General features: G+C 41.8%; 1 protein-coding gene across 1 annotated transcript; it reads right to left on the bottom strand.

Annotated features, from left to right (window-relative positions):
• Positions 1–379: 379 nt before the first annotated feature.
• pdhx (pyruvate dehydrogenase complex component X) lies at positions 380–26,179 on the bottom strand. Its single transcript, XM_079162653.1, has 11 exons — positions 26,035–26,179; positions 23,540–23,623; positions 21,116–21,216; positions 14,641–14,837; positions 13,865–13,963; positions 8,583–8,739; positions 8,210–8,357; positions 6,457–6,515; positions 5,027–5,185; positions 2,143–2,207; positions 380–1,307 (listed from the first exon to the last, which is right to left on the bottom strand). Exons 1-11 carry the CDS (start codon positions 26,171–26,173, stop codon positions 1,052–1,054), a joined length of 1,464 nt encoding a protein of 487 aa, XP_079018779.1. The 5' UTR covers positions 26,174–26,179; the 3' UTR covers positions 380–1,051.
• Positions 26,180–27,605: the final 1,426 nt, after the last annotated feature.

Genomic DNA, 27,605 nt, shown 5'->3' with positions numbered 1-27,605 from the left:
AACTGGAGACAGAAAGTCTGATACCACAACTTTCTCTATTTCGGCCGGTTCTGCCTTCCATCTCTAAAATGAATAATACCAAACCCTGATTACACACACATCTAGGATAAGCTCTGCCCAACTGGTGCTGTTACATATGTAAACAGCTGTTCTGCCCACGCTTACAGCAAAGATAAACATCTGCCAGCAGAGACTGACCTGTATACTAAGCCCAGCAAATTATCCTAATTGGCTTCTATGAAATAATTGTGTAATCTCTTTAGAGTCTAATTAAACAGACAGACAGACACACACACACACACACACACACGTTTCCCTGGTAGCTGTGTGCATGAGGGTGGGTAGAAACATGTTTTAATGAGGCTCGCTGACATTTCAAGGTTGAAAAATGTATTTTATTGACATCTATGGAAACCAAAATTGAAATGACTTTATTTATTTTGTATACACATGGATTTAGGAGATACATTTTCAAGGATGTGTTTAAATAAGTTAAAATGTATTAACATGAACAGGTAATTAAGTTGTAACAGGAAATGGTTCACGGGCTTTACCCTTAGTGGAAACTGCACTGCCCCTGATGTTCAGTGATAAATACCTTTTTTTTTTCAGCACCACGTGCACATGTATTAATAGTGACACAGACTAGATGCACTGGGAGGGAAAAATAGAACTTAAAGTGGAATAATCACTTCATATATATACACTACACTGGTGTGATAGAACAACCACCCCTATTACATTATGTGGGCTGCACCCCGCTATACATCGTCTTGTATTTGGCACCACTGCTACAGTCCTCTTACTCTCTAGCAGAAGCCCAGTTGAACAGCTCCATCACAAAGCCTGGTGATTATCCATCAGAAGCAAGCCACGAAAACAAGTTTACACAATGCACAAGCATACTTCTGTAAGCCTCAATCAAAGCACGAACAGGAATCCACTTTTTAAGAGCTCTCTGTTTGTGAAAGCACGAGACAGGCTTCGTCATACAGGTGTTTTCTTGCTTTGTCCGTCCAGTCCCTTTCATACAGCGATCTCATTTTGTTTTTCAGGCAAGGGCCATGCGTCGCGGTTCTTCTAGGTTGCAGCGGAATTTATCTAGAAACCGTGAGGCTAATTCGTCGTCCACTAGTCGTCCGTCACTGGACAGTGTAACGGTCATCAGCTGCTGGGTGCACAGGGTCTGGTCATCCTCGCACAGTCGCAGCTCGGACCGGGAGGTCCCGATGGCCAAGATACACGCCTGAGGAGGGTTGATTACGGCGCTGAAGCCACTGATGCCGAACATCCCCAGGTTAGATATACTGCCAATGAGAGAACAGGAGAAGAGACGGTACACATATTACATCGTTAGTCAAGCTTAGCGCGGGAGGAAATGCATAAAAATCAACTAAGTAGCCATAACGGTCGCTCTAAAACCAGCTTCTTGATGCAAAAAAGAATATTATCTTTATGAATGAATGAAAAATTAGAGGGTGCATTAAGTAAATAAATATAATTGGCTGTGAACATTAGCACTGGCCTCTAAGTCTCTCCCTAAATGTTGTGTATGGTGAGCAAGACTGACCCGAGGGCAGTTTGCTGTTTGCCTTAATGAGAATTGTAGCTCAAGGGGATGGAGGAACGAATAGAGGAAGGATGTACACATACATCCTCAGGAGGACACAGAGGGCTGCATCTCCATAGGAATTCATCGCTCCTGCCTGACACAGAAACCTCATTTATGTCTAAATGACACCATTAAGTCTAATGAGTAAAAAAAAAAACTCCCTCCATAGTAACTGATGGTACTTGTCGCCCAAGACCACATTCAGTTCAGGCCCGCATGAAATGTAGAATATGCATAATATATTGACTATCTGTGAAACTAGATCCAAGTCATAATAGGGGAAATTTATGAAGGCTATATCTTACCGCTGAGCGACAACGGAAATTGTGAAATAGAATTAAGTATTAGCGATAAAAGGGCCTCTGTTCCCACATATAAAGAGTCTGCTTATTGAATTGAGAAAAACTGACAGACAGAGTTGAACTAAAAATGGAAGTGGAAAGACTGGAAAATAATATTACATTTTATAGTGTTATGACTTTTCATATTCCTCTTCTTTACCCAAGAGATGACGTGTGTCTGAGGTTTACCTGAATGAGCCTCCCTGGTACTCCTCTGGTAGAAGTTTCCCATCTCGAGCCTTCTGGGCCAGCGCCTGTTGAAACATTACACACTTAAGCTTAGTGTCAGAGAAGAAAAGAAATGCAAGATACATACAGTGATGAAGAAAAGCACACATGCTGTGTGACATAGAAGACAAAGCTTGTGTCTAAATCATTAGATATCAGCAGGGCTCCTGATTTGTCCATGTGAATAAAGACATATTGGTTCGAAGCTAGAGGACAAACCAGTGGATCACCAACGTCAGAGGGGTTTATCCTCTACATGCCATGAATATCTGTGCAATATTTTGTGCCTGCCCATCAATATTTCATAAGATAAGTGAAAACGTTGAACTGCAGGAAAAGTCAGGGGAGCACCAAATTCGGTAGAATTCATCCTCTGGAGACCATGAATATCTGTACAGTATTTCATGGCAATCGTTCAGATAATTGTTCCGGATCAAAGTGGTGAGCCAACCGAGCAACAGACCATCAGACGATGCCATCTCCTGAGCCATGAAGACCAAATGGAGATATTTTCAGGTTAGAGCTAGACACCAATAAACACAAATGAATGCCATGTTCTGTTGTAGACCAAGCCTCGTCTATATGAACTAGTAAACTAGCCACTGCAGACACATTTCTTATCCAGAGCAATTCTCCTAAAGTGTTGCAAGCCTTTCAGTCACAGTTTTGTAGCATAGAGATCTTTTGGTGAAAGGCCACAGGGCTCAGTTTTGAAATATCACGTCCAAGAAAATGATTAAATGTTGAATAGCTAGCACTGAGATGAATGGAAACTATCAGACTGTGCATTGCTAAAATGAAGAAAGGGAAATGACAATACCCAGACGGGAAGAGGAGACATCGGACGAGGAAACCAAACACATTGCTGCAGACAGGTTCTGGGGAGCATGAATGAGCAACGTATCCTCAATCTTACGAGTGTTCAGCAACACCAGAGATCAGTGCGCCTGTGCAAGCCCCTGCTAAGTTTAGGCAACAAAAAATACTTAAGATTGTGGTTTGGGTTAAAATGACAACAGACGTGGCGATAGCTATGTGACAAATAAGTCAACGTTGATTTCTGGGTTTGTCACGGGACACAAAAAAGCGGCCTTTTTCCTGTGATTCTCTAAACATACACACCGATCACGTATGAGCTTTTGAATCCGTTTAGAATACAGACCACCGTATACTAAAGACCTCGCAGAAATAACGAGGCTACTGTTGAAAAGCTATCGTTGAACTTCTCTTTTTCCAAAGCTCTCTAAAAGCTCGCTGGCCACTATGTCTTTATTCAACGTGAACTTTATTCAAATGGTAATCTACTTAAAGGTTAATGCGGGGACACAACCAATGCAGAAAGTCGACAATGACTCACAGGATCGCAAGACACAGTGGCATATGGTGGGCACATTTGAGATAAGAGCTCTTAGTGCAAAAACAGGCTGATGTTCCACTCCATCACATCAATAGCCAGCAGCGACCTCTCCATGCTTCATTCAAACCACATGTTGATTTCAATTTAAGTGCAATAAGGACCGGCAAATGTAGAATTAACTCAAGGCAGCAGCATAACTAAACTGCATAGCAGTGGGTGGCAAAGCTCATTTTGAAGGCTTAAGTGGACGGAAATGTCCGCCGTGTTACTGCCCATGCTTTATGGCAGCTCTAGTATGTGTATGTGCACCAGCGATGTAACGTTCTCCCAGATTTGATCGCTAAAAGACATTATTTGACTTGAAGTCATTAAAATTGTTTAATAACAACAACAACATCATACGTAACAAAAATGCAGCCTGATTAAAAACTTGATGCAAACCAGATACTATTCTGGAATCAAGAATTACACCAAGACTCACGAGAAAAAATGTATAGAGAGTGTTTTCAGCAACATATTTTCATTATTAAACATTATTTCTTTATTCATTGGAGAATAAACAATGTCAGTTAAAGAACTGCAATCATGGCTCACTGGTATTGTCACGACTACAAATACTGATACTACTTCTGTTGCTGCAACTGCTATTAATGTGTCAGGTAGAGAAGCAGTTTTCAGTTTGACAACACTGTTTTATGGAAACAAGTCTTCCATCTGTTGAATCAGACATCATATCGTCACTGAGACATACCAGACCTGAACATTTAGGAATATTACACCTGGTTCTTACCCTCATCTTGAGAAATTCATCTATTTTATCTGTGTCATTAATGAGGAAGAGAGTGAGACGATTCAACGAGTGCGTGTCTGTACATGATTATCAGATTTTGAGAGCACATTTATGTGTTTGTGAATAAATGCCTGTCCCCAGCTGCTGACTGTGAGCAGGAGGAAGAGCTGACCATTGTTGCTTTGTACTCCATCTGTGTCCAGTGACAGCTGAGACCTGCAGCCCAACAACCCAAACATCAAACTATCACAAATCTAATCAGTTATTTACAGTTATTTACTTTCCAGCTGATCTGAGATTCTAACTCTCCATGATCTGATGGATATATATATATATATATATATATATATATATATATATATATATAAAGAGATATGTATGCAATAAAGTTCTAGCCAGAAGGTGAGCACAACTCTACAGATGTCTACAGTTTGTTTTCCCATACAATTGGGCTGCAGTCAAGTCTCAACTCCCTTATCTATTTCCACGGACAAATCAACAGCAGAACGCCATGTATTCACGTGAGGCGATACACTGAATGTCCCCGCAGCTTGAATTTATAATCTACCGCTTGCAAAGGAAGTATGTAAGGAAGCTCTCTTGCAAAAAAATCTTGCAAGAGAGCTGTGGGAGGAAACTCTCTCACCAGGGTACCTCACAACACATGATAACACAACGGTGTAGTATGTATTTTTCACCTTAGCGTTAGCTGAGATCTCCTGGACTCCTTTGTCTGCTGCATCCTTGATGATGGGGGTAATGAGGCCTTTGTCGGTCGCCACTGCGATTGAAATGTGGACTGAATCAAGGGCGCGGGGTCCGTCGCCAGACCAGGTCACGTTCACTTCTGGCATCTCCTAAGATAGACAGTCAGAGGTCAGCACAGGGTTTGACAGATAATAACTAGACAAATAGAAATAAAAGGCCTTCCTGCTGTCGTTACACTGTGCTAGTGCGCTCCTATACAGTTCATGGTACAATAACAGGAGATCAGTCCTGACACAATACCAAATATGTCATTTTCTATAATATGACTGATAGCATGCATGTATGAATCAATTATGATGACAGTAAAAAAGCCACAACACTATATTACAGTAAATCCAAGAACATCATTAATCAATTTGGCGGTGAATATATAGACTTCCTAACAGGCCAGCAAATCTGAATAATAATAATATTATGTCTGAATAATCTTGATCTTAAATAATCTGCTGCGGTGGAGCCTCAATAACTAAATATCTATGTTGAATCATTGTGGTATGAACACAGAAACACATCCCAGTGCACACCAGTTGATGAAAGAACAAAAGATTGGCCTCAGGTGCCCCTTCCTGGTGTACTGAGGTCAACTCTGGGGGGGGACAGTGCAGTTGCTTTGGGCAACTGTCTGATGTTACACCGTTATGCAAGTGAGTCTCGTGTCTAAGTTTAGTGCAGATGCCAATCCAAAGAGGTATTTTGACATGTGGGGCATAGAGTCCAGACTATGAGAGAGCCATGTGGTGCTTCGGCATTTTATACTAACATTACCTGGACAATGTACACAATTGTGTTTCACACTCCTCACATTTACTGTGACACAAAACACAGCAAACGGCCAGGTGTCTTTGCTGCTGCTAATTGTAGCAGCGTTTCATTCATATCCTCCTACAGTGTGCATGGTACAATGTCCAACACCCTCGACATCTGGCACGCGTTAATGCTGTAGGCCACAAAAGCAGAACCAATATTTAATTATAAGTGATAAGAATGAGCAGATGACAGGCTGTGACAGTCCTGGCTGGAATAACTAAATTACCAGAGGATTGCATCGTTTTTCCATCAAAATGAACACAGTCTGTGAGTAAACGTTTATTCTTGTCTTATAAGGGTAAGGCTACCAGTTGATTCACCATCTGAATAAGCTAGCAACGAGGACAACAAAGCCTTGCTGCAGAAATAATATAAATTTAGGGACCAAATGATGTAGCCTTGGAAATCAATTGAAGCATGAACTTCAGATAATCGTGTGTGTCCATGGTGTGTTAAGCGCCAAAAAGACATAAAAGACCAGATACTTGTGGGCATAAATATACACATAGTTAGGAGATTACTAAATAAAGATAAACAGGTTAACAATACTTACTTTAAGGGTAACAGCAGCTGCTTTGATAATGAAATCATTAACTGACACTTTGATCTGTTCTGAAAAGACAAAGAAGAAACAGTTTGTGAGCCTGATTTAGGCAACAAATGGACATAACGTCATGTATTTTGTACAGGACCTGCAAATTGTGACACTGTTCTCTCGCACATCTTGACCTTCACTCCAGCCGATCAGAAACAATCTCTCTATATGACTCGGTCGCTGGCATTTGCTCTGCTCCCCTCTCCGTGTGGGACACCAGCGGGCCAGGCGGGCTTGGCCTGGCATCGCTGCCAACTTGTACTAGTGTCCATTAGTGCAGAACCAGACGGTTATGAATGCCGTGAGCGGGATGATTAACGAGCAAACCGTGAAATCGCTCTGCTCCTGAACAATGAGGGTCCGCAAAAACAACCGCGGAGAGAATCCCTAAGTACACACACAACCTAGCTAATAGCTCTGGAATGGCCGACCCGTTTCCTCCATCACAGAGACAGAGAGATTTACCGTTTGTTTGACAGCTAGGCAGAGTTAAGCTAAATAAAGCAAATTGCGTGATAGTGTGTTGAACTAAATGTTTAGAAAATAGGAAAATTGACAGACAACACAGAAAATGCCCCAAAGTAAGCATAGAATATATTTTAGGAGTCCATGAAAAGCAGCAATTGTGGATAAATATGTTCTTGGCTGAATGCAGCAAAATGTTGAAGAGTCACTGTTGAGACACATGCACAATGTTTCCTTTCTCTGGTTGTGGTGTAAACCTCCCTTCACGTTGAACACGTGCATCCTGATGGATGTTGCACAAGAAGCTGCGGTTAGCTCAGTGAGTTGCTAGGGAAGTCTTTGAGGCTGAGGAAGTAGCTTGCCAAAGCATAGTGAATATACTACTAGTTCCTGCTATTGTGCTCATTCTCCAAATACTCAAGCTCTCAACTCATCCATACATTAACTACCTTGTTCACACTGTATGGAAGGACCAAGCTCTTTTCCACCACCTTACATTTCACACATACTTTACAGTCTTTTAATGCTTTTCTTCTTCATCTTGAATGCCGCCATTATATAACACAGGATGCACCAAACACACTGAAGAATCAACTGGAAACACTTTAAATCCAAGAGAAATTATTATTCTGGAAGAGGACTTTACTCCTTTAAGCACAAAGGAACAACTATATGAATGAAAACAGCTTCAATTTTTACCAGATTCTGTCTCTGAAGTTGTTGCTGGTATCACTTGCATCATGAACCGGTGTGGGCCATTTCAAGCTAACAGAGGCAGCCACTCTGTGAGTCAAATGTAAGAAATTATAGATTAGAGCTATGTGTACGTGTATGACTAACTGCGGTTGTCTTATCAGCCTTAAATTGTGATACGCTGTGTGAAGAAAGGGCGCATCTGATCAATGTCAAATATGGATGTTTCAAAGATTCAGCCATTTATGCCCTATTTATATCCTCTTCATAAACCATACAACATGTGAACTCTCACCGTCCCGCACTGTACCGGGTTATTCTTAGTGGGGGGGGGGGGGCGATATTGGTATGAACCAGAGGTGCATGACCCACCTGAGACGACATGCACCAGAGATTCTTTCAATGCAAAAGACTGTCCTCTTTGTCAAGTGAGCAGTCATGTGAAAACCCTGAAATCCACATCAGACATTCACTGAAGGGGCACGACACGACCATGTGCATGTACAGAACATCGCTAACGTGTACAAACCCCCTCATAGTTGTGCGATTATACCTTTGGCCAAGTCTTTGCGGAGGTGCATGACGGCGGCCATGTCACAGTCAACAGAGGCATACGCATGGGGGATGGTGGTCTTCGATTGCGTCAGTCTTTGAGCAATCACACGGCGAATATTTGAGGCTGGGATCTCTGTGAAAGTGCCCTGAAGAGGACAAGCGGAGGGAATAATTGAACAGGGTGATAAGGGCATTTTGAGAGAGACGACAGGGAATTAAAAATTGTCAGACATATCTCAGCTGCCATCAATCACTCAAAAGGATGAATGGCACTAACGATGTGAAGATTATATCACAAGCTTGTTCCGTTAATTTAATGACTGGTTAGGAGTGGGTGAGAGAGAGAGGGAGATATTGTGAGGAGTGCTCACCGGTGCTCCTGGCTTCCCTGGTATGGAGAGAGGAGGTATGTTGGGTCTCCTGCCTGCGGGCAGAGGGGTAGCTGCCAGGGTTGGGACGGGACTCGGGGCAGCCATGGCTGGGGTTGCTTTGGGGACAGGAGATGTCTTCAAGAGATTCAATGCATCTCTGTTGAAGTAAAAAACAAAAACACATGTATAAAGGCGTCGCTTTACACAGTAATTTGAATTTTGAGCACTGGTGAGGGTTGAAATGAAGGGTTAACATGGTGTTATTACACCTAAACCACTATGGCAGTCAACATAGACTTCAACACTAAACTTATTGGAACACATTGGCGCAGAAAAATGTTACACACACATATATTAACACATCCTTCCCAGCCTTTTCCAAATTGTTTTGCGCACTGCAAAAAAATGCTTTTGTGTCAATCTTATTTGGGTCCATCTTTGTTGAAGTGCACATGTGAACGGGCTGATTCCCACTCAGTCTGCCCCCGTTAAACAGATGAGCTATGCTATTTCAAGCCTTTGGCAAACTTTTCCTTGTCATCCTGTTTTCTTCCTTTCTGCAATGGATTATTGATGGTTTCATTTCTACTGTGGAAAACTAAATCAAACACATTTCTTTCTGCATGAAAAGTGATTTTTTTAACTTTGCATTGACCTTTTTAAATGAAACAGCAATTGTATGAAAAAAGAAAAAAGAAAAAACACTGGCATATCTTATGGCAGTACAAGAATACATTATTAACCCATATGCTCCCACTCACCAAGCTTATAAGTAGCATGCTAGTTTTATCTGCTTTGTTTTTGTGTCAGGCGTGTAGAGAGAAGTAACTTTCGGTTATTCTCCAGTGGACGGGCGTCATGAGAATAATTTGCTAGTCACAAACAAACCCCATCAGGATAAGGCTAGGCAGGATCGGGTGTCAGGTGCAGCAAGGGACACGGTTATTCAAAACCTTGGCTTCATTATTCTCGGCACTGGCATGATGAGCCATGGACATCCCTACTTTTTTCAAAATCTTCTTTTTTTCGGAGGGACAACAATAACATAGCACAGACTAATTCATTTATTGGTACAGACGTCTTATGCTGCATTAAAAGACACATTTTATATCTCAGATGAGGGTGAAGATTATCCCAAAGCCATCTTAAATTATTATTTTTACCGTAAACTTAGAAAAAAAAAGAAGAAAAAATGGAATTGGAATTAATTCAATTATATCACATTGGTCAGTTAGATATAAGAGTGAACATTTGACTCTTCTACTGCAACATTTTCCACATACAGCGTATTTATAATATGCCCATTTACAGCCGTTTAATAAATGCAGTCGAGGAAGTGACAATTTGATTTGATAGACAGGGAAACAGAAAAGGTAAAAAAAAAAAAGAAAGAAAGGCGGGAATCAAAATGTACTGAAAGATCTGCCCTGGATTTTTTTTCACCCATTAATTTTGGTCTTAGCAGCGAAAGAGGTGGGAGGGGCAGGTATCAGGTGCGCAAGCTTGAAGCTGTCTGGTTCCAGTTCAGTGCACTGGGGTCCACCTTCCCACACACATCCAGTCTTTTGTCTGGACCGGCTGCCTCTGACCTCGACAGTCTGGGCCCCACAGCTATGTCCCTCTGTGAGCTGTATCTCTTTATTTCCTCTCGCACACTAACTCCGCCCTCTCTTTCACTGATAGGAGTATTTGTTTGTGGAGCAACTTGGAAATCCCCCAGCTAACCTGAGAGAACCACATTGACTGCATTAATGATTACAGCCCCCCCAAATAAAAAACAAAAGCCTAGCATAGAGCTTATATATGACTGACTTTGAACGCTTGTAAAAAGAGCAAGCAAACTAACAAAAACATCCGATACCGAGGAGATTGTCCAAATATGCCATGTCCTGATATGCCATATATATATATATATGCCACCGTATTCTTTAATGAGAAGAAGTCAAATCAACAGGAGCCTATCGTGGACGCTATGACTATGACGCTATAGATACCGTTTGTGTAGCTGGTTGGCATGTACCTTTCATTTACACCCCTACTGACAGCCACGGCAAAAGAGCCTCTGAGAGACTGTGAGTGTGAGTAGAATATTAAAAAGGTAACGAGGCGGCGCGCACACACACACACACACACACACACACACACACACACACACACACACACACACACACACACACACACACACACACACACACACACACAAAAGCACCAACACACATGAATCAACTTTGTCTTCTACTGCCCCCTAGGACAGGCTAAGATGGGGGGGAAAGGGTGGGGTAGTCATGGGATCTGCTCCACCGGACTGGTGTGTGTGTTCTGCCTTTTTCAATCAGGTTAAAAATATAACATATGAACAATCTTAAATAGAGATTCAAACAACCCATTATGGCTGAAATGGACTCCAGGGTAAAGAGGACTATGCTTTATTTTTTTTAAATAACATTAAGAGAAGATTTAGGTTTTTGTAAAAGCACTGGAGAAACAGCACACACACACACACACACACAGTAAGAACATCTACAACACATTTGAAAAGCAAAAAAAAAAAATCGCTTGAGGAAGTTGGCAGCAAGATGTGCTTTTGAAACAACGCAAGAGATTACAAAATATAGCAACACAATATGACAAATCTGGCTGACTAACACGCCACTAGAAAGCAGTACCTCTTTTAAACAGCAACAGGCTAATACTCTTGTGTTTTACCTGTAACATACTGTATGTAGGCGTTTTTGTGTGTTCTGATTATGTTTTGACTTCCGCTAAAGCGCAGCTCTGGTGCTGTGCATGCCAGAGTCAGCGAAGAAGACAACCGGTCTTTGTTAATGAATACCCGTGTTGGTCAAGGACAAACACAACTGATCTTTTGGGCCAGCCTCCATTCATGTGTGGCCATTTAAAGTATTACACTTTTACGCAGGAAGCACATAGTGAAAGAAAGAGAAAAATGTAATCTAGATATGTCACAAAGAAAGAAGCCATCAATTTGATATGTTAATACTGAATATTCACATTTATGCTAGACCACAACAGCTGCTTGCTGCATGGCTACAAGAGGCTGGCGGCTTAAAGTTAACCGGCTTCCTTGTTGACGTTTCAAAATGTGTATCTTGCTTTAACTAATGTAATACTTCATGCTTAATACGTGAAATCGGGAGTTTTTTTACACACATTTTCTACATAAATGGCAGCGTTTTGCCTGCATTTACACAGGGTACAGTCATACACTCATTCTGTAGCGATGTGACCTACGGTGAATTAAAAAAATCACTGAAACCTTTACCCATCACTGTGCTTGCCTCTTGGATAACATCTCTATTCATGACAATGATGAAATATAAGGGGAGAAAAGGTGGTAATAGAAATGTGTTTCTTTGAACCCCAATCTGTATTTAAACCTTGCTGTGGATTACGTAACATGCTATGATCTCATCCCTGGGTTGCGTGACCTATTGCTATTCATGCACACTATAGAGGGGCCCCACTAGAGCAGAGGGTGGAATGGGAGGGGTACCGTTCCCTGGTTTCAGTCTTATCTGATCTGCCAAAGGACAAAGGAGGGAAATGGGGTCTATTCTGCCCTCTCTTGAAGGAGCTAAGTCTATGTGAAACTATTCTCACCAAGGAGATTTGATTTCCAACAAGAACAGGACTGTTCAGTCCCACAACATAGAAGCTAGTCTTTAGGTTCAGCTATTCTGGGACATATGTAAATATCCAAAAGACATTGTCTGAAAGGAAATGGCTCAATCACAGAAAATGCATCAACTGGCTACTTAACATGTCCCAAATATTTGTCCAATATACATTTTTCTTTTAAACTATGCTGAATAGACCACTTCCAAAAAACATCCGTTCATGCCAGCCGTTCATGGCCATTGGACAAGGTCTTGCTTGACCGTAGCTGTCACTGGCTTACCTGATGTTTTGAAGACAAACTGGCCGATACATTTCTAATCTAATGGCATTATTGAGCCAGCAGCCATCTGAGAGAATGACACAGCTCACTCCGATTTCTGCAGAGCTTTGTGAAAAACACCAGAGCACAGATTACTGATCATTTACTGTGGTTCTATGTTTCAATCTTTGGGAACATTTTAGAAGGAAAAGCCAGAGGAAATAATACACTTTTCATTTCCAAACTAGGCAATGCCTTAAAAGTGAAGCTTTGTGTACTTCTTTCTGCCTGTGGCTTGGCCAGCAAACTATTCAGAACAGCACATCATTAAATTCGGAAATGTCTCTTACACACTGTTAATTTTGTTGAACCTCTTGGCAGGCAGAGACTCTCAACTACCTTCCTTCATGCAAATCTCCAGTTCAACAAACGGTTTGAGGAGCGGTAACTGAGCCAGCATGCTAAATCAAATAATTGGGATATAATTAAAACGGCAAAACAATTTAAACTTCAAAACCTAAAAATCATGTTGACACGCAGAACATGTGTTCATTAACCTGGACAACTGATTACAGCTTAATAACAAGCAGTGTTCCCTTTTTGCTATTTAAGAAAAGAAAATTGTAAATATGCTTGAATAAGGGCGTATAACAGCTTCCTTAGTGGTAAAAACACTTCTAATTTATAGTTTTAGATTTATAGATAAACAGTTTAAAATATGATTATTGCTATATTTCTAAAACTGTATGCATGAGGAGAAAAGGCTTCGCTGAATTTCTCTGCGTCGTCCTTCTTTACCGTGTTCGGTTTATGAAGCTTCATGTATCTTTTACTCTCAGAAGACATATGGTCTGCGTTTCTATGGTCACCAGAGGGTCCTGGAGACTGAGTTGCTATGGCGACAGAAGTTGCTTAATGAGATTCCCCAGCAGGGTGTTGTGTGGGTAACGAGAGTATTCAATCAGGTCCCTATTGACAGCAGGTAACCATGAGAGCTGTGTGTGTGTATGTGTGTGTATGTGTGTGTGTGTGTGTGTGTGTTCACAGCTTTCTCTGGTGTGGATTCGCCACATAACAGGATTAAAGTAGCTGAAATCTTGACCCCCCCCCCCCCCCCCCCCCCCTTAGTCACATTAGTTTTTTTCACTTATCTAGTCTATCCCACGTTTTCATTGTCACTCACACTGCCTACACTGTTGCTATAACCTACCTTGCTCTGACTGACATCTCTCTTCCTCAGAGATACGTCGGTGCTACGTTGGCCACAAGGGGACCCTTCCAAATCTGTGCCCTCAGACCTATTACACTGCTAAACGATCGCCTACTGCAGACAAATCACTTCCTGTGCAAACAAATAAAAACACACCCATTCATCCATACTCACTCCTTGGTGACGAGTCCTCTTGGTCCAGTTGGTGTGGCCAATTTTGGGTCTATACCATGGGTGTCCAGGATATGTCTCGCTGCTGGACTGAGACGTAACCTGGACGAGGAAGAGAGCGTATTTACGATATAGTTTTGAACTTTGTACTTTTGCTATCTATCTTTATTTCTTAAGTCTTAAAGAAAAGAGTAGATAAAAAAAACAAATCCTGGTCCAGCAAATTAGGTTATTTGAAGCATTTCAGTCTAGCTTTAGGATATCACTGACCGAGTGCTCAGAACACACTTTAAAAAGGACCTCTTGCTTATTTCAGATACCATCTAGCTGACTTGACTGCCTAATAGAGCCCATTCCTGCATCCATCCTGATAATCATGCTTGCTGCACAACACATCCCCCTTTCATCTTTCACCCGTCAAGCTGATGCAGCCAAGGTGCAAATCTGAAAATGTGGCCGGGCTCAGTAAAAGATGTTTGCATAAGAAATGTTTGTTCGGGGGCAGCTCTTTTGCTTTCCACAAGAGTATTTATTGTGTAAACAGGGGTAGGTATCTCACACATTTTGGAGTATGAACAGAAAAAGATCATCTTATTCAGTGTGTTAGATGGTGGTAACTCGGGTAAGACGTGAAATTAGCATGGCTGGTTTACTGAACAAAAGAAAGGAAACGTTTTTGTTAATCCTGCATGTATCTCTATCCTTGTTATCTACGTGTTTTCTTGGCTTTGCTGTCCCATCGTACAACTCAGTGCCAAACAGCCTGTGGCGACACTTACGGTCCTGACGTGGCTGGTTTTGGGGGAGGGGCTGGAGAGGGAGCAGCAGGGGGCGCAACTCGGGCGGCGGCTGCATCTGCAGCAGGTGGAGCTGCAGCTTCCGGAGGGGGGATATCAACTTGCTTCCAGTCCTGGCCTTCCTCCACCATGAGGGCAATAAGAGTGCCCAGGCGCACATTGCGACTTCCCTCCTCTATCTATAAAGAGTGTGAGAGACATACTTATACAGTCAGTGGGGGGGGACATGCTTCAGTCACTTCATAACTACAGAGTTTACTAGAATAATGGGGAAGGTCTCAGATATTATATGATTGTGAAGCAAAGAATATAAATAAACAGATGATGTGAAAGTGATACTGAAGTTAATCAGTTTACCAGTGGTCATTGGAAAGGTAAACATTTTGTCAGCCATTATTAGGGGACCTCTTGAAATATCCCACTGCCTTCTCATTTCGCGTCAATTTCTATTCTTCCATTTTCTCCCGTTAACTTGAATTATCATATAAAACCCAGCTGTGGTGGAACAGGTTCTTGGAGTGCAATGGATGTGTTTTCATGCTGTCAACTATTGATTCACTGCCTTGTTGCAGAGTAATCCACGGCAAGCCTCATGCTACTCTCACCAAGCTGTGCAAGGTGTTGTTCCTCCGTCAATATTGATCAGTTTAAATGAAAGGCCAGGCACAATAGACAGGGTTGGGCTGCTACACTTCATCTCTTTTCAAAAAGGTATCCACTTAGTGAGCTGCCCCTTGAAGGTGTAGCTCGATATCATGAGAGAAGGAGGAAGAAAGAACGGAGGAACACCACAAAATAGACCCTGCTGTTGTAAAACACAAACTCCACCACTGATCAGCAAAAACACAATAACCTGCACATTTCTAACACATGACCAAATGAAAAAATAAGCTGCGATTTCACAATAAATTGGTGCAAATTGAAGCAGTTAGTAAATCAAGTTATCAACAAGCTCCACCCAAACCCCCCCCCCCCCCCCTCTCTGTAGCAGGATTGCACAACCAAAAGCAGCACTCCAATAATCAGATCCACATCAGATCCACCCGATTGGAAATAACAGCAGAATATATGAACACCTGCGCTCACTGGTAGAAAGAGATGCTGATTCTGGTCTACTTTAGTTCAACGTAAACCTGCAGGTTGAGGCAGGACGTTCTCACAGCAATGCAAAGCACTGATGTCTTTGGGTACTAAGATTTAACATTCACCGAGTTCATTTCTCACATAATAATACTACATTTTGAAAGGCATCTGAGAATCATACTTTCTTGCCCCATTGGACTTTGCAGTAAAGTGGAACGCTCACAACATAACAAGACCTTAAACAATAGGTCTGATGTGTGATTAACACAGACCTGCTGTGGGAGGTGATGGATGAGTGTTAGCGTAAGGCCTCTTAGGGAAATACGGACTCCTGTAAATTTCCACAGATCCACAGAGAGATCCCTCTCTTCAGGCTCAGAGGGATTTTTCCACTTGGTAGAGATGCTGGAGAAGCAATATGCTTTCCACGATAGCCGTGGTATCCCGACACAAGCAACACTGTGATATGTTGTTACGACAGCCATCAATATATCGCTGTGTAACAGAAGGGGAGAACGTACCAATGACATAACAGCCTAATGCAATGGAGCGCTATACACTACCTGTCAGCTTGAGAATTTAATGCTGTTTTGCAGCGGACATTATCTTTAGCTCCACACTCCCGGAATTTATTTGGGGTGGTTGACCCCGAGGGAAATGTTGTCAAATATGTATCCTACCCTACTCTAGATCAGAGACAGTCTTATTGGATGTATACCTATCAGAAAGCATGAAAATACAATTTATAAGGCATTTTTTTTAAGGCTATCAGGTTATCAGGTTGAAAACCAAACAGCTTTACTGACAGAATGTGTAGTAGAGCAATAAAAGAACACCGGTCCCAAGAAGTGCAAACATTGTGCCTATATAAGGCAATTGCATTTCACAAAAGTGGAAGTTTTGAAAACCACAACAACATACAGCATGAGCCACATTTTAATCACAAGCTGCATCAGTGGTTTCATTATAAGGCACACCACTTTAAAAGTACACACACACACACACACACACACACACACACACACACACACACACACACACACACACACACACACACACACACACACACACACACACACACACACACACACACACACACACACACACACACACACACGTTAGTTGCATTAGTAAATGCTTCGTACACTGTAGTGGTGTGGGGCTCAATACTGCCATCAAATGGTCACAGCACACCCTGAAACCTGTGGGAAGGATTGTGATGCTGTGTGTTGCAAAGCTAGTTTTACTTTAAGCTCAAAGAGCTGCTGCGGACAAGCGAGCAGTAAAATCCCATCTACACAGTGAGCATGTCAGATTAGAATGAAATGAAATTAGACAATGTTCAGCATGAAACTCCTCTAAAACAGTTTCGGAGATCACAGAGAGCACGGCATATATTATGTTAATATTAAGTATAGTCAGATTAGGATCATGTGACATTGCAAAACATTTGCAAGAAAAGTACATCGTGCATTCTGTACAATAACCCTAACCCAACAAAAATAATAAGTACATGTACTTTTTACAAGGATGGTGACCCTTGACTCCTGGGTAACGTGTGATATCTGATCTTCATGTTGGATGCGGTGATGGCCACACCAGCAGCCACACACTGAGCCACAGGAAATGATGGTAACTCGTTTCCTCCCGTTTCATTTACTGAGTTTAGGTTTCTCTTTAACACAACACTTACAACACACACATACAAACTGATAAATAACTGACATATAACATACAGTTTTAATAGCAATTTTCCAGCTGCATCACACCTGTTTCAAAGAGTGCTGATTGCAACCTGAAACGCTCCTCCTGCATCCTGAAGAAGGGCAGTGTTTTCGTTATTATTTCTTTGAGCAAACGGTGTTTTTGATATTATTGTTTGATTATATTTGCCTAGTTATTAGGTAGCGCTATGCAGACATTTTTTGTTTTTATGGTAGTTTGTTTAGACGGTTATGTATTCGTCTATCCCTGTGTGTCTGAATTGCCTGATCAATCATCCTATACGTTTCCCCTTTGTCTCAGATAAGAGCGTCGGTTTGTGCTACTCAGTTCTCTTCTGTTAGTTAAGTTCTGTCACGTTCACAGAAAGAACAAAAGAAACATTTCATTTTTTCTTTTTTAAACCGTGTCTCTCTGGTCTACCCGCTCGGTCCCGGTCCTCACAGCCGTCCTTCCTCTCGTGCTTAACAAAAGTGGGCCCTATACTATGAAGAACAGTCAAGGGGCTAGACTCTGACAACACTCTCACTGTGAAAAGTCTACCGGATCTCAAATAGGGCTCTTAAGGGACCTCTCCAGAGCCCATCAGCTAGGCTAATGATATAACAAAGTCAGACTGCACCATTTATGAGGTTTAACCTACTTATCGCAAAACTGTTATCATACAGCGAGCCATACAAGCCCCCTGAGGGTATAAACAGCTTAGTTACAATAAGCTTGGCCTGGACAAGTATAAACATTCATTTTAATTTCAATTAAGATTGTTGGCTGATGTTGCTGTAAAGCCTGTGATGTAGATGCCAGAAAGAGTGATTATTCCAGGTTTGTTAGTCGGTTGTTACAGTGGGCATTAGGATCGTGGTCAAACAGTGTACAGTACTACAAATAGAGCTACAGATCAAACCCTGAATGCATAGTGTTTGAGTATGTTTATTTGTCAAAAGGAAGAGGTATTTAGCCTAAAAATGATAAACAAAAAAGGAGAGAGAGAGAGAGAGAGAGAGAGAGAGAGAGAGAGATGGTGTTTAGGCAGTGCCTCTGATCAATAGAGTGTGACAGATATCGCACAAAGAGGATTACAGCGACACCCTTCATTGTAGCAATGCCAGCCTGCTAGTCCAATGAAACCTCACAAAAATTCAAGCTGCAACTCATGAGTAAACTCATTCCTTCTGAGCATCATGTTTGTTTAGCTTTCCAACAATATAACCACAACTTTCAGGTTTGAACTGTCAAGGAGCTGGTATCACGGGGCATTTCCCTTCTATTCTATCTATTCCATATTTTCTATTGTTCTCCACTCTGTTGTCTCGATAATGTATCACCTTAGTCCCAACCTCTTTCCCCAATGCTCTTGAAGGAAAATATGACCTGTAAAGTGAATGAATTTAGCATTTGTGCCAACAGTCTACTTGTTATTTACTCTCATTTTGAAATTCTAGATCAGACAAAGACTTTTCATCAATTTTTTTTTTTTTAACCTGAGAATGCTGCACGGGTAGAAAGTGATTTATACTAATTGATTTAGAGGACACTATAGCTGCTACTGTTGGTGGTTAAATGTATCCCTCATACGACAGTGTGTGGAGATGAAGAGAGGTGGGGGAAGAAAATGAGGAATGGGAAACTGAAAGGTTAGCCCTGCAGAATGTGTTGGATATCTTCATCAATTTATCCATCAGTCCTTTCTGCCCTGTAACTCATTCTATCAATCGCAAATTCATCCACACTCAACTATCTTCCGATGTACCTATCAATACATTTCTAGATCAGTTTTCTCCGTCTGAAGCTCAGCGGCATTCATCTTTATAAACATCTGAACAAAAGAAAAGCTAATGGGAATCTTCAGTATGAAAAAAATAGGGGCTGATTTTCAGATTGAAGCCCCCGGGTCAGCAACACAGCAAGAGTATGATGAGATACAGTAATCTGTGCTCCTACCCCCCCCCCCCCCCCCCCCCCCCCCCCCCCTCTCCAACATCCACATCCCTGATATGAGCAGAATATATCCCCTGTTCTCTCACCCCCAAGAGCCACGGTTGGAAATTGGTAGAGGGCCATAGCAGTACTTGACCCCCATAAATAACCCCTGTGGAGCGCTGGAAGTCCCACGTCTACTGCAGCATGTCCGGGCATTTGGCCACGGGCAGGTAATTATTGTAGCCTCTAAATTAGAAACCCGGCTGGGTGCTTGGCGAGCTCCAATTAGAGACTTTTAAGACCCAATACTCTCTGACCCAGACAAAGTGGATGCCACATGGTCCGTGCCTTATCAGGGTGCACATATCTCTGAAATATTGCCACTAGCTCCTGTTTTTATTATTAACTATACACACACACACACACACACACACACACACACACACACACACACACACACACACACACACACACACACACACACACACACACACACACACACACACACACACACACACACACACACACACACACACACTCTCTCTTATAGGGAGGGGGAGAGAGATAGCTAGGGGGCTTATCTAATGCAGACCATCTTTCTCTGCCAGCTTCAGCTCAAAGAGCCCCTACCCCCAATTCTTGGGTGGTTGCTATAGAAACTACCTCATCCCCACAGTGGCAAAAACAAGGACGGAGTATAAGGCGATGTGAACCAATGGAAGCAAGTGAAGTGAAAAGCAAGGGGGGGGGGGGGGGGGGGGGGGGACAGAGAGATACAATCAAATACATTATAGAATTGACACTCATCCCTCCGATAATGAATTGTTTAATTTAGCCATCTCTGAGGTGCACTTGTAAGAAAGCATTTTGTATTTGTGATGTGCATGTGCTGGTGGAGACCTGGCCCTGCATTTGTTTTTTTGTGCAGGTTTCACAAACAGACGGACACATCGGCTAATTAGACCCTGCTCCACTCGAGCGTCGCCACAATGTGAGCATGTCCGAAATGTACGCGGCTTGGGGAACACGTTGTGTTGTCAGTTAAGTCTCTGTGACATGGAGGAAGTGTTTACGTTTCCACGGGAACGAACACAGCAACACTTTTAAAAAAGGGAAGCTAAAAAAAAAAAAAAAGACAGAACTTCAATCTTGTGTTAAACTGTGAGGAAATCCTCCCCCCTTCTTCTCACATCCCGTACTGTATGCAGATGTCTCAAAGATCAGTCAAACAGCAGAAGAAGATGAAACATCTTCATCTTCCTGTGCAGGGGGACGACCATGTGGTGGAGGACTGATGAAAGAAAACTGATCTCTCTGTCTTTGGCAGTCCATCAACAATTCCACAGACAAACAGCACAATGGGGGGGTGGGGGGGTGGGGAGTGAAATATTTGTCACTAAAGACGTCTTGTCAAAGCTTTGCTGTCACTGTATAGGAAGCGCAGATTTAACAAGCGTAGCCAATTAGCATTGGCAATGAGGGAACCCTGAAACATTCACACGACTGTTAACAGGATTGTAGTCCATGTGAATATAAATTCATTTCAAAAACATAGACACAACCGCTGCAAACTGGTGACTTCACAGAGTTTGAAGGTGCAATAAAAGAAAACTGAAGAACACTCTTATCATTTAAATATTCCCTCAGCCCATCACTTTCGTAGATAAGTATAACGGTGTTCCTGTATCTAACCATCTCCTGGAGAGGTTTGTGTGTGTTTTCGCTCACTCACCAATATCTTTGCCATGACACCATCTTCATTAGAGTCCATGGTAACAACAGCCTTGTCGGTCTCAATCTCACAGAGGGCATCACCGGCTGCCACTGCCTCACCTGGAAAAGTAAAGAAACACATCCAAGAACTCCGATATCAAACAAAAAACAACATTCATTTGGCATTTCAAGCACCTAATTCCCAAACCAATGTCGTCGTTGTGAAAGGGTTTCTGACTTTAGTTAAAGTGCAAATGACTCAATTTAGTTAGGATTGCAAATGCATGAATCATGATCAACTACTCTTTTTTTTTTTGCACACATGGAGAACAAATGTTGCCCTAAAAATGAAAGACTTACATTGACGGGACAAAGAGGTTAATGCGAGAAAATATCTGCTCTGGCTTTGGCCGACATATCTAATGAAGGGCCCAATCAATGTTTCATGGGAAAGAATATGAGATACGGAAACACAGCGTGTCTGAAAGAAGGCAAGATCTTTGCCTATCCTTAGAATTCCAGGAGATTCCCTCTGGTTCACCCCATGAGAGAGTCGGAATATATTAGCATCTGCTTAACAATGAAAGAGGATGGCAATTAGGAGGCATTGGTTCAAACCTTCTGTGCTTATATATCCATTTTGTCCAAACGCCTGTTTCGTGAAACAACTCAAATGGGGCTTCCGATGGAATAATACACAAGACACATGGACCTTATTGTCTCCTTGGACAAAAAGGAAGAGTAAAAGAAAAAAAAAAACTACTGTTGCACAGGAAATGCTCGTTAGACATCAAGACATCAATGTTGAAGGTGAGGCGTGTTTTGGTTGTATTGTAATCCCCCAGACATGTCTAGCCTTTAACCATTGCAGTCACTCTTCATGTAGAGAGTCAAGAGTCAGAGGAGAGGTGTGATTGAATCGTCTTTGTGACATATGTCCATGTGACAAGCGAGGAGGAGGTGAGGTAGAGGAGATGAAGGTCAGGCAGAAGAAAAAAAAAAAAACTATAAGGAGGTTGGCTTATGTGCATGTAGTAAGTAGAGGATAGAAAAATCAAGGACAGTACTATAAAACAATTTAAAAAGATCTTGTAAAACCTTGAATTAACACCCAAATTTAAAAAAAAAGAGTGTTTGTCGGCTATGTTTAAGGCTTTAACACTGTATGACCCCAGGGGTTAATATTAAACAGGCGACCTCAAGCCTGTTCACCTCTGCTCTTTAAGAATACATTATTAAGAATACATAGCTATGCAGGCCAGGGCTACATACATTACCTGCAAATATAAGATGCCGAAATTGTTTTGATGTTTTAAAGAAAACTCACAATGGCCAACTTTGTGGAAAAACAGCTTTACCCTTCCAGCGAGCAGTTATTATTTTATGTGTTTATATTTGTGGTATTTTTGAAAATGGTTGAGTATTGAGCAAGAACAATGCACCCGCTGAAAGGGCTGCATTGTCCTTTTATTTGGCAGCTACGCAAAGTCAATTAAAGTCCACTAAACTTGCTTTTTTTTGCCACCGCTCAGATTGTCATTATAAGTCAGTGACAACATCATCATTAGAACCCCACAGAGAAATAAAAGGTTTTTCTTCATCTTTCACTTGATCCGGTCGGTTTTTAATTAAGTCATGTGACTTGTTGCCAGAATACAACGGTGGACACGTGAGAGGGGATTGTGTGGTGTTGTCAGTTTGTTGTGTTAGAGTACAAAAAAAACATAGCGTAGTGTTTTCTAAAAGATCTTTAATGTCGTGGCTGAATAATTACATGATTTCGACAATGTTGTGAATGTGACGAAAGAGCTGTAAAATTCTACACTGCAAAAACAAGAGTCCATAGCAGAAAAAGTAATCAAATCTTGTTCTTGGCTCTCTTAAAACCGTATAATGGATTTTAAGGAGTAGGAAAGTAGCTTTCCGGGTGCGTTTTTTGTTTGTTACTGAGAATATATCTGTCCCTTTGTCACTTACACACACACACATGTACATGTCTCACCCCCCCCCCCCAAGTCACAGAAGCACATGGCAACACAGCAGAGCAGCCAATCAGAATTCAGGATGCTGCCTCCTGATAAATGATAGTGTGGCTGAGTTGCTAAGCAGTGATGAATAGTGACTGCCGTGTTTCCTTGAGCCAATTAGCCACTGGAGGCCCCGAGGTGCCTCCGGTGCTCAGTCCTCTGCCTGTGATGTCATTGAGTAAACTATTAGCGCTATAGTTGGTCTATCATTGTGGGGATAAGACATACTGAGCTTGTTTTGATCTCATGAGCACAGATGCAGGGTGTTACTGTGAAAATGACATAAACGTAAACTAACCTGCTAAATCTACAAACCTGCTAAACAGTGGATTTAGCAGCTGTTGTTTTTTTAGAGAAAGTCAAGCAGAAACATGTGGTGATGAGAGCTGGGAAATGATGTATTTCGTTTCTTTTACCTTCCTTCTTCAGCCATTTAACTATGCTTCCCTCCTCCATGGTGGGTGAGAGTGCAGGCATTTGCACTTTGACTGGGCTGACACCTACAGGACAGAAAGAGAATATTGCAATTTACACCGGGGGGGGGTCATCAGGCAGCAAAACTACAGCAGAAATATTTCCATAAAAATCACATTCAGTGCTTTCCTTCCACCACGCCTTCCAGCATAATCTATGTGAATGTCAAAATAAATCAAGCGACATATGGCTAGAAGTAGTTATGTTTGGTTGAGGCCTCGGGGTTTTCAATATGGGACAAACAGGAAGAGACGGTGCCACTGTGACAGAAGAACGCTGGCGGGTCACTGATGTAATTGTGATCCTCGTTGACACTGCACCAGAGGCTGCAGAAGCACAAGTACTCTTTGCAGGCCTTTGAGCGACCATGAAAGCCCCCCCCCCCCCCCCCCCCCCCCCCACACACACACACACACTGTCACCAGCTGCAGTCACTCAGAAGCCAGGGTTCAACTGGCGGCTCACAGCGCTGCGGTGGACACACCGGCTCTCCAGGATGCCAGAGGCATCACTGCTTTACTACAGCTAGTCCACGGCAGTATAAAAGAACAGTCAGGCATATCGCTCAGACACTGCTCAACTCAAAAGGAACATCCTCTAGTTGAGTGTACAAGTCTATGCTCAGTGAACTGCTCACATAACGCCGACATTCATGATGTATAGAGAGAGAATGTGGCGAAGAGACAATGAATAAGAGAAACAGAGGAGGCAGAGAAAAGGATCTTTTGAAGTTCTTCAAATTGTACATCAATCCAATTTAATAGCCTACATGAAGACACAAAATCGCCTGAAACGTGGTCCTCTCAACCCAGCAGCTTCCCCCCCACGGTTATATGTATCCGACTAGAACACATGTAGTCAAGCAACTTAACGTCAAATAACGTAAATGCCACTAAAGAAATGAAAATCTTTTTCTTCTTTCTCAAATTAGGCATTTTAGAGGCCATGTCGGATTTGCTGCCCTTCGTGTTTCCATTCAATCTAAAGTTGCGTGCTGCTGCCATCTGCTGGAAAATTGATGATGTCACAACATTTGCGTGTGTGTGTATAAGGAAGACTAGTATTTTACAATGGTAATAATGTGTTGTTAGCTTCAATATTTACATTTTTATTCAGAATCTGAAATGTAAGAATACCAGTAACTGTTAAAAATATGTACCTGCCAGTTTATTTTATTTATGTGTGTGTGTGTGTGTGTATAAAGAACAAACTGCCTGACTCTTTTCTCATTAATATGAAACAGCAGAAAAAATGTAAATTCACACATGTTTCATACTAGCATAAATCACTCCTACGTGTGTGTGTGTGTGTGTGTGTGTGTGTGTGTGTGTGTGTGTGTGTGTGTGTGTGTGTGAGAGAGATATATTGTCACAGAAGTGTCCTGCTTTCACAAGTGACATCATTTTCCCAGCAGACATTTGACATTTAACAGCACAGGTGCACTTAATAATTCTAATGATGGCTGCATTCCATTCATGTTTGCCAGTTCAATAACGTGACTGTGCATGCATGCTTACTGGCACAGTTTGGAATGGAGCCATGATTCATGTAATTAGTTACATCAGCGCTTTTGCCTGCTGTCAAACTGTCTGCAGTAAACATCTACTGAAATGATGGGCGTTATCCTCTAGTTTCTTCCAACAACCAATTATTTCTGACCTGAATTCCCTGTGCCAAACCTGATTGTGGACACTTACCTATTTAGGGCTGCCCTCACCAAAATAAAACTAGCAGGGGGAGCCCTACCTACATCATGTATCACGTGTAACTAATACAAGTAATAATGGCTGACGTTTATTTAGCTGATGTGGATTGATGGTGCTGGTCTTCTACATGTTGGCTTACTGTTATTACTGGGACACTTGCACACGCAGTCATCGTTAGTGTTCAAGTGTGTAACACCTGTGATTTCATACTGAGACGACTCAAATTAAAAAGGACCTTTGAGTTTATGTCAATGCTCATATATTTACTAAATAAACTGTATTTAACTTTGCAACAAAGGAACTGAGCCCACTCTTGCATGAGAGGGTAACCGCCGGTGGGATGAAACGATTTTGAACCACCAGACTGACAGTTGACATACATGGAGACCCTCCCGACACATAACACTGTTTGTAACACTGTAATGCGCATTTACTTGACCAATATGAGTCCTTGTGTATTCCCTGCAATGTACATTTTGCCACCATTTATGGACCCGTATATATTTCCCGTAATCTGAGGTCAAATTAAAACCTCATTTCTCCGGCAGGAATGCGACATGCCAGTCTGCTCATTCAAAAACAATGTTATTAGTTATAGTGTGAGGAAAAACAACAACACAGTTACCAAAATGAACGTTAATGTTTAAACGACTGATAGAGGTAGAAAACGATGACAGCAAATGTCAGCGGCTGTCAGCAGAGAAGCTGACAACAGCCCAATGACCACTCACCGAGGATCCACGGTGACCGAAAGAAGTGTCTGACATTCTCCTGACATGGGTGCGTGGCCCATAAACATCTGTCAAGATTCTTAGATAATCTAAGGCCAAATAAAATCCCCTGACGACCCAGACGCAAGGAGGCCGCCATGTTGTCGTCCTCAGTCGGTGAGAAGTGTCCACACAAATGCCTGACGGTAAATAAGAGGGGAGGTAAGCGACCGCATAATTTAAAACATATAATTAAATTGTAAGAATCATCAGCTCCAAAAACCTTTTTTTAATATCCCATGATTTAAAACCTATTTACTTTGCACAGAAAATAGATTATTGATTGATTTAAAGAAAAATGAGCAGGCTACAAAATAGGAACTCTTATGGGTCCTCCGAGGTCCTTTACGCTGTTGTGTTGTTCTGGTCGAAACCCCCACACTCACTGATCTACTTCCCTCTGCTGGGAAGAATATGAAGGGCTACTGTACAAAGAAGAAGTTAGAAACTCTTTTATACAGTCAATGTTTTTCTACATAATTTTCATACAACATATAATTTGAGAACATTTTATGTGGGAAAAGGTGCTAATGCTCGTAGTTAAAATTTAGATTAAAACACAATATACAATTAGCATTTCTATTGCATCTCAAGGGCTCTGATCCTTTGCTTTCAACATGTTGTTGGCAATCTGACAAACCATTGGGGCACGCTCACATGCACTCAAACCACGCACGGCCGGCCCTGCTATGTAAACAATGCAAGGAGAAACTCGGATAATTAATGTTCAGATTAATGTTCAGAATATTGAATACAGCTCCTTTCAACACTATAGCCCCATGAAGGAGAGAGAGAGAGAGAGAGAGAGAGAGAGAGAGAGAGAGAGAGAGAGAGAGAGAGAGAGACCCCGGCCATTTCACTTAACCTATGTTAATATGCTGTTGTGTCTTCACTGGAAGGAAATTAAGATGCAGGTCAAGATGTGAAATTAATGTGATGCGATATAACATTTCTTTTTTAATTACAAATAAATTTGATGTTTTACATTTAAATGTTTTCCTAATCAAACGTGGATTAAACGTGAGAAAAATGTACATTTGTTTCTAAAAGAGGCATATGTGGTAACATATGTGGTAACATGAGCCTGCATGTGACTGTTTCTGTGACGGGGAGTGCAAACAAGGAAATTGTTGTGTGACTTATTGGTCAAAAGTGAACGGGGAAACAAACATTAATGGAAAGTCCAAAGTCACAGCAGGAAATTGGCTTCATAAGGAGACATCTTTGCATTGTCATGAATACTTCCTCATGTTTCTGTCACATCACAACATTCTGTAAATTACACTTCTTCACACAATAATCAATTGTTTATGTGAGCACAGTGACTTGAGTGCTGGTTTTTGTTTCATATGAATGCAAAATGAGTAGTTTGATTTGAACTCTTGTTCATTTTAGAAAGCAGTGTTTTATTTCTAAGTGGGCGGTGAACACAGTACCCCCCCCCCCCCCCCCCCCCCCCCCCCCCCAAACAAAGTAAAGCTGCATCAGTGACTCAGTTCTAATCCGTCCAACTCACAGATTGGGCTGAATGC

Source organism: Pholis gunnellus, assembly GCF_910591455.1.
Source record: "Pholis gunnellus genome assembly, chromosome: 7".
Lineage (NCBI taxonomy): Eukaryota > Metazoa > Chordata > Actinopteri > Perciformes > Pholidae > Pholis > Pholis gunnellus.
Note: the sequence above shows the minus strand (reverse complement) of the source record. Positions and strands in the feature narration are given on the sequence as shown.

Excerpts from the sequence above, each read along its gene's own strand:
- pdhx (XM_079162653.1), bottom strand. The coding sequence starts at position 26,173 with ATGGCGGCCTCCTTGCGTCTGGGTCGTCAGGGGATTTTATTTGGCCTT. Across the intron at positions 8,358-8,582 it reads CAGGGAAGCCAGGAGCACCG|GGCACTTTCACAGAGATCCC; the intron begins GTGAGCACTCCT and ends TGTCCTCTTCAG. Across the intron at positions 1,308-2,142 it reads TACCAGGGAGGCTCATTCAG|TATATCTAACCTGGGGATGT; the intron begins GTAAACCTCAGA and ends TCTCATTGGCAG.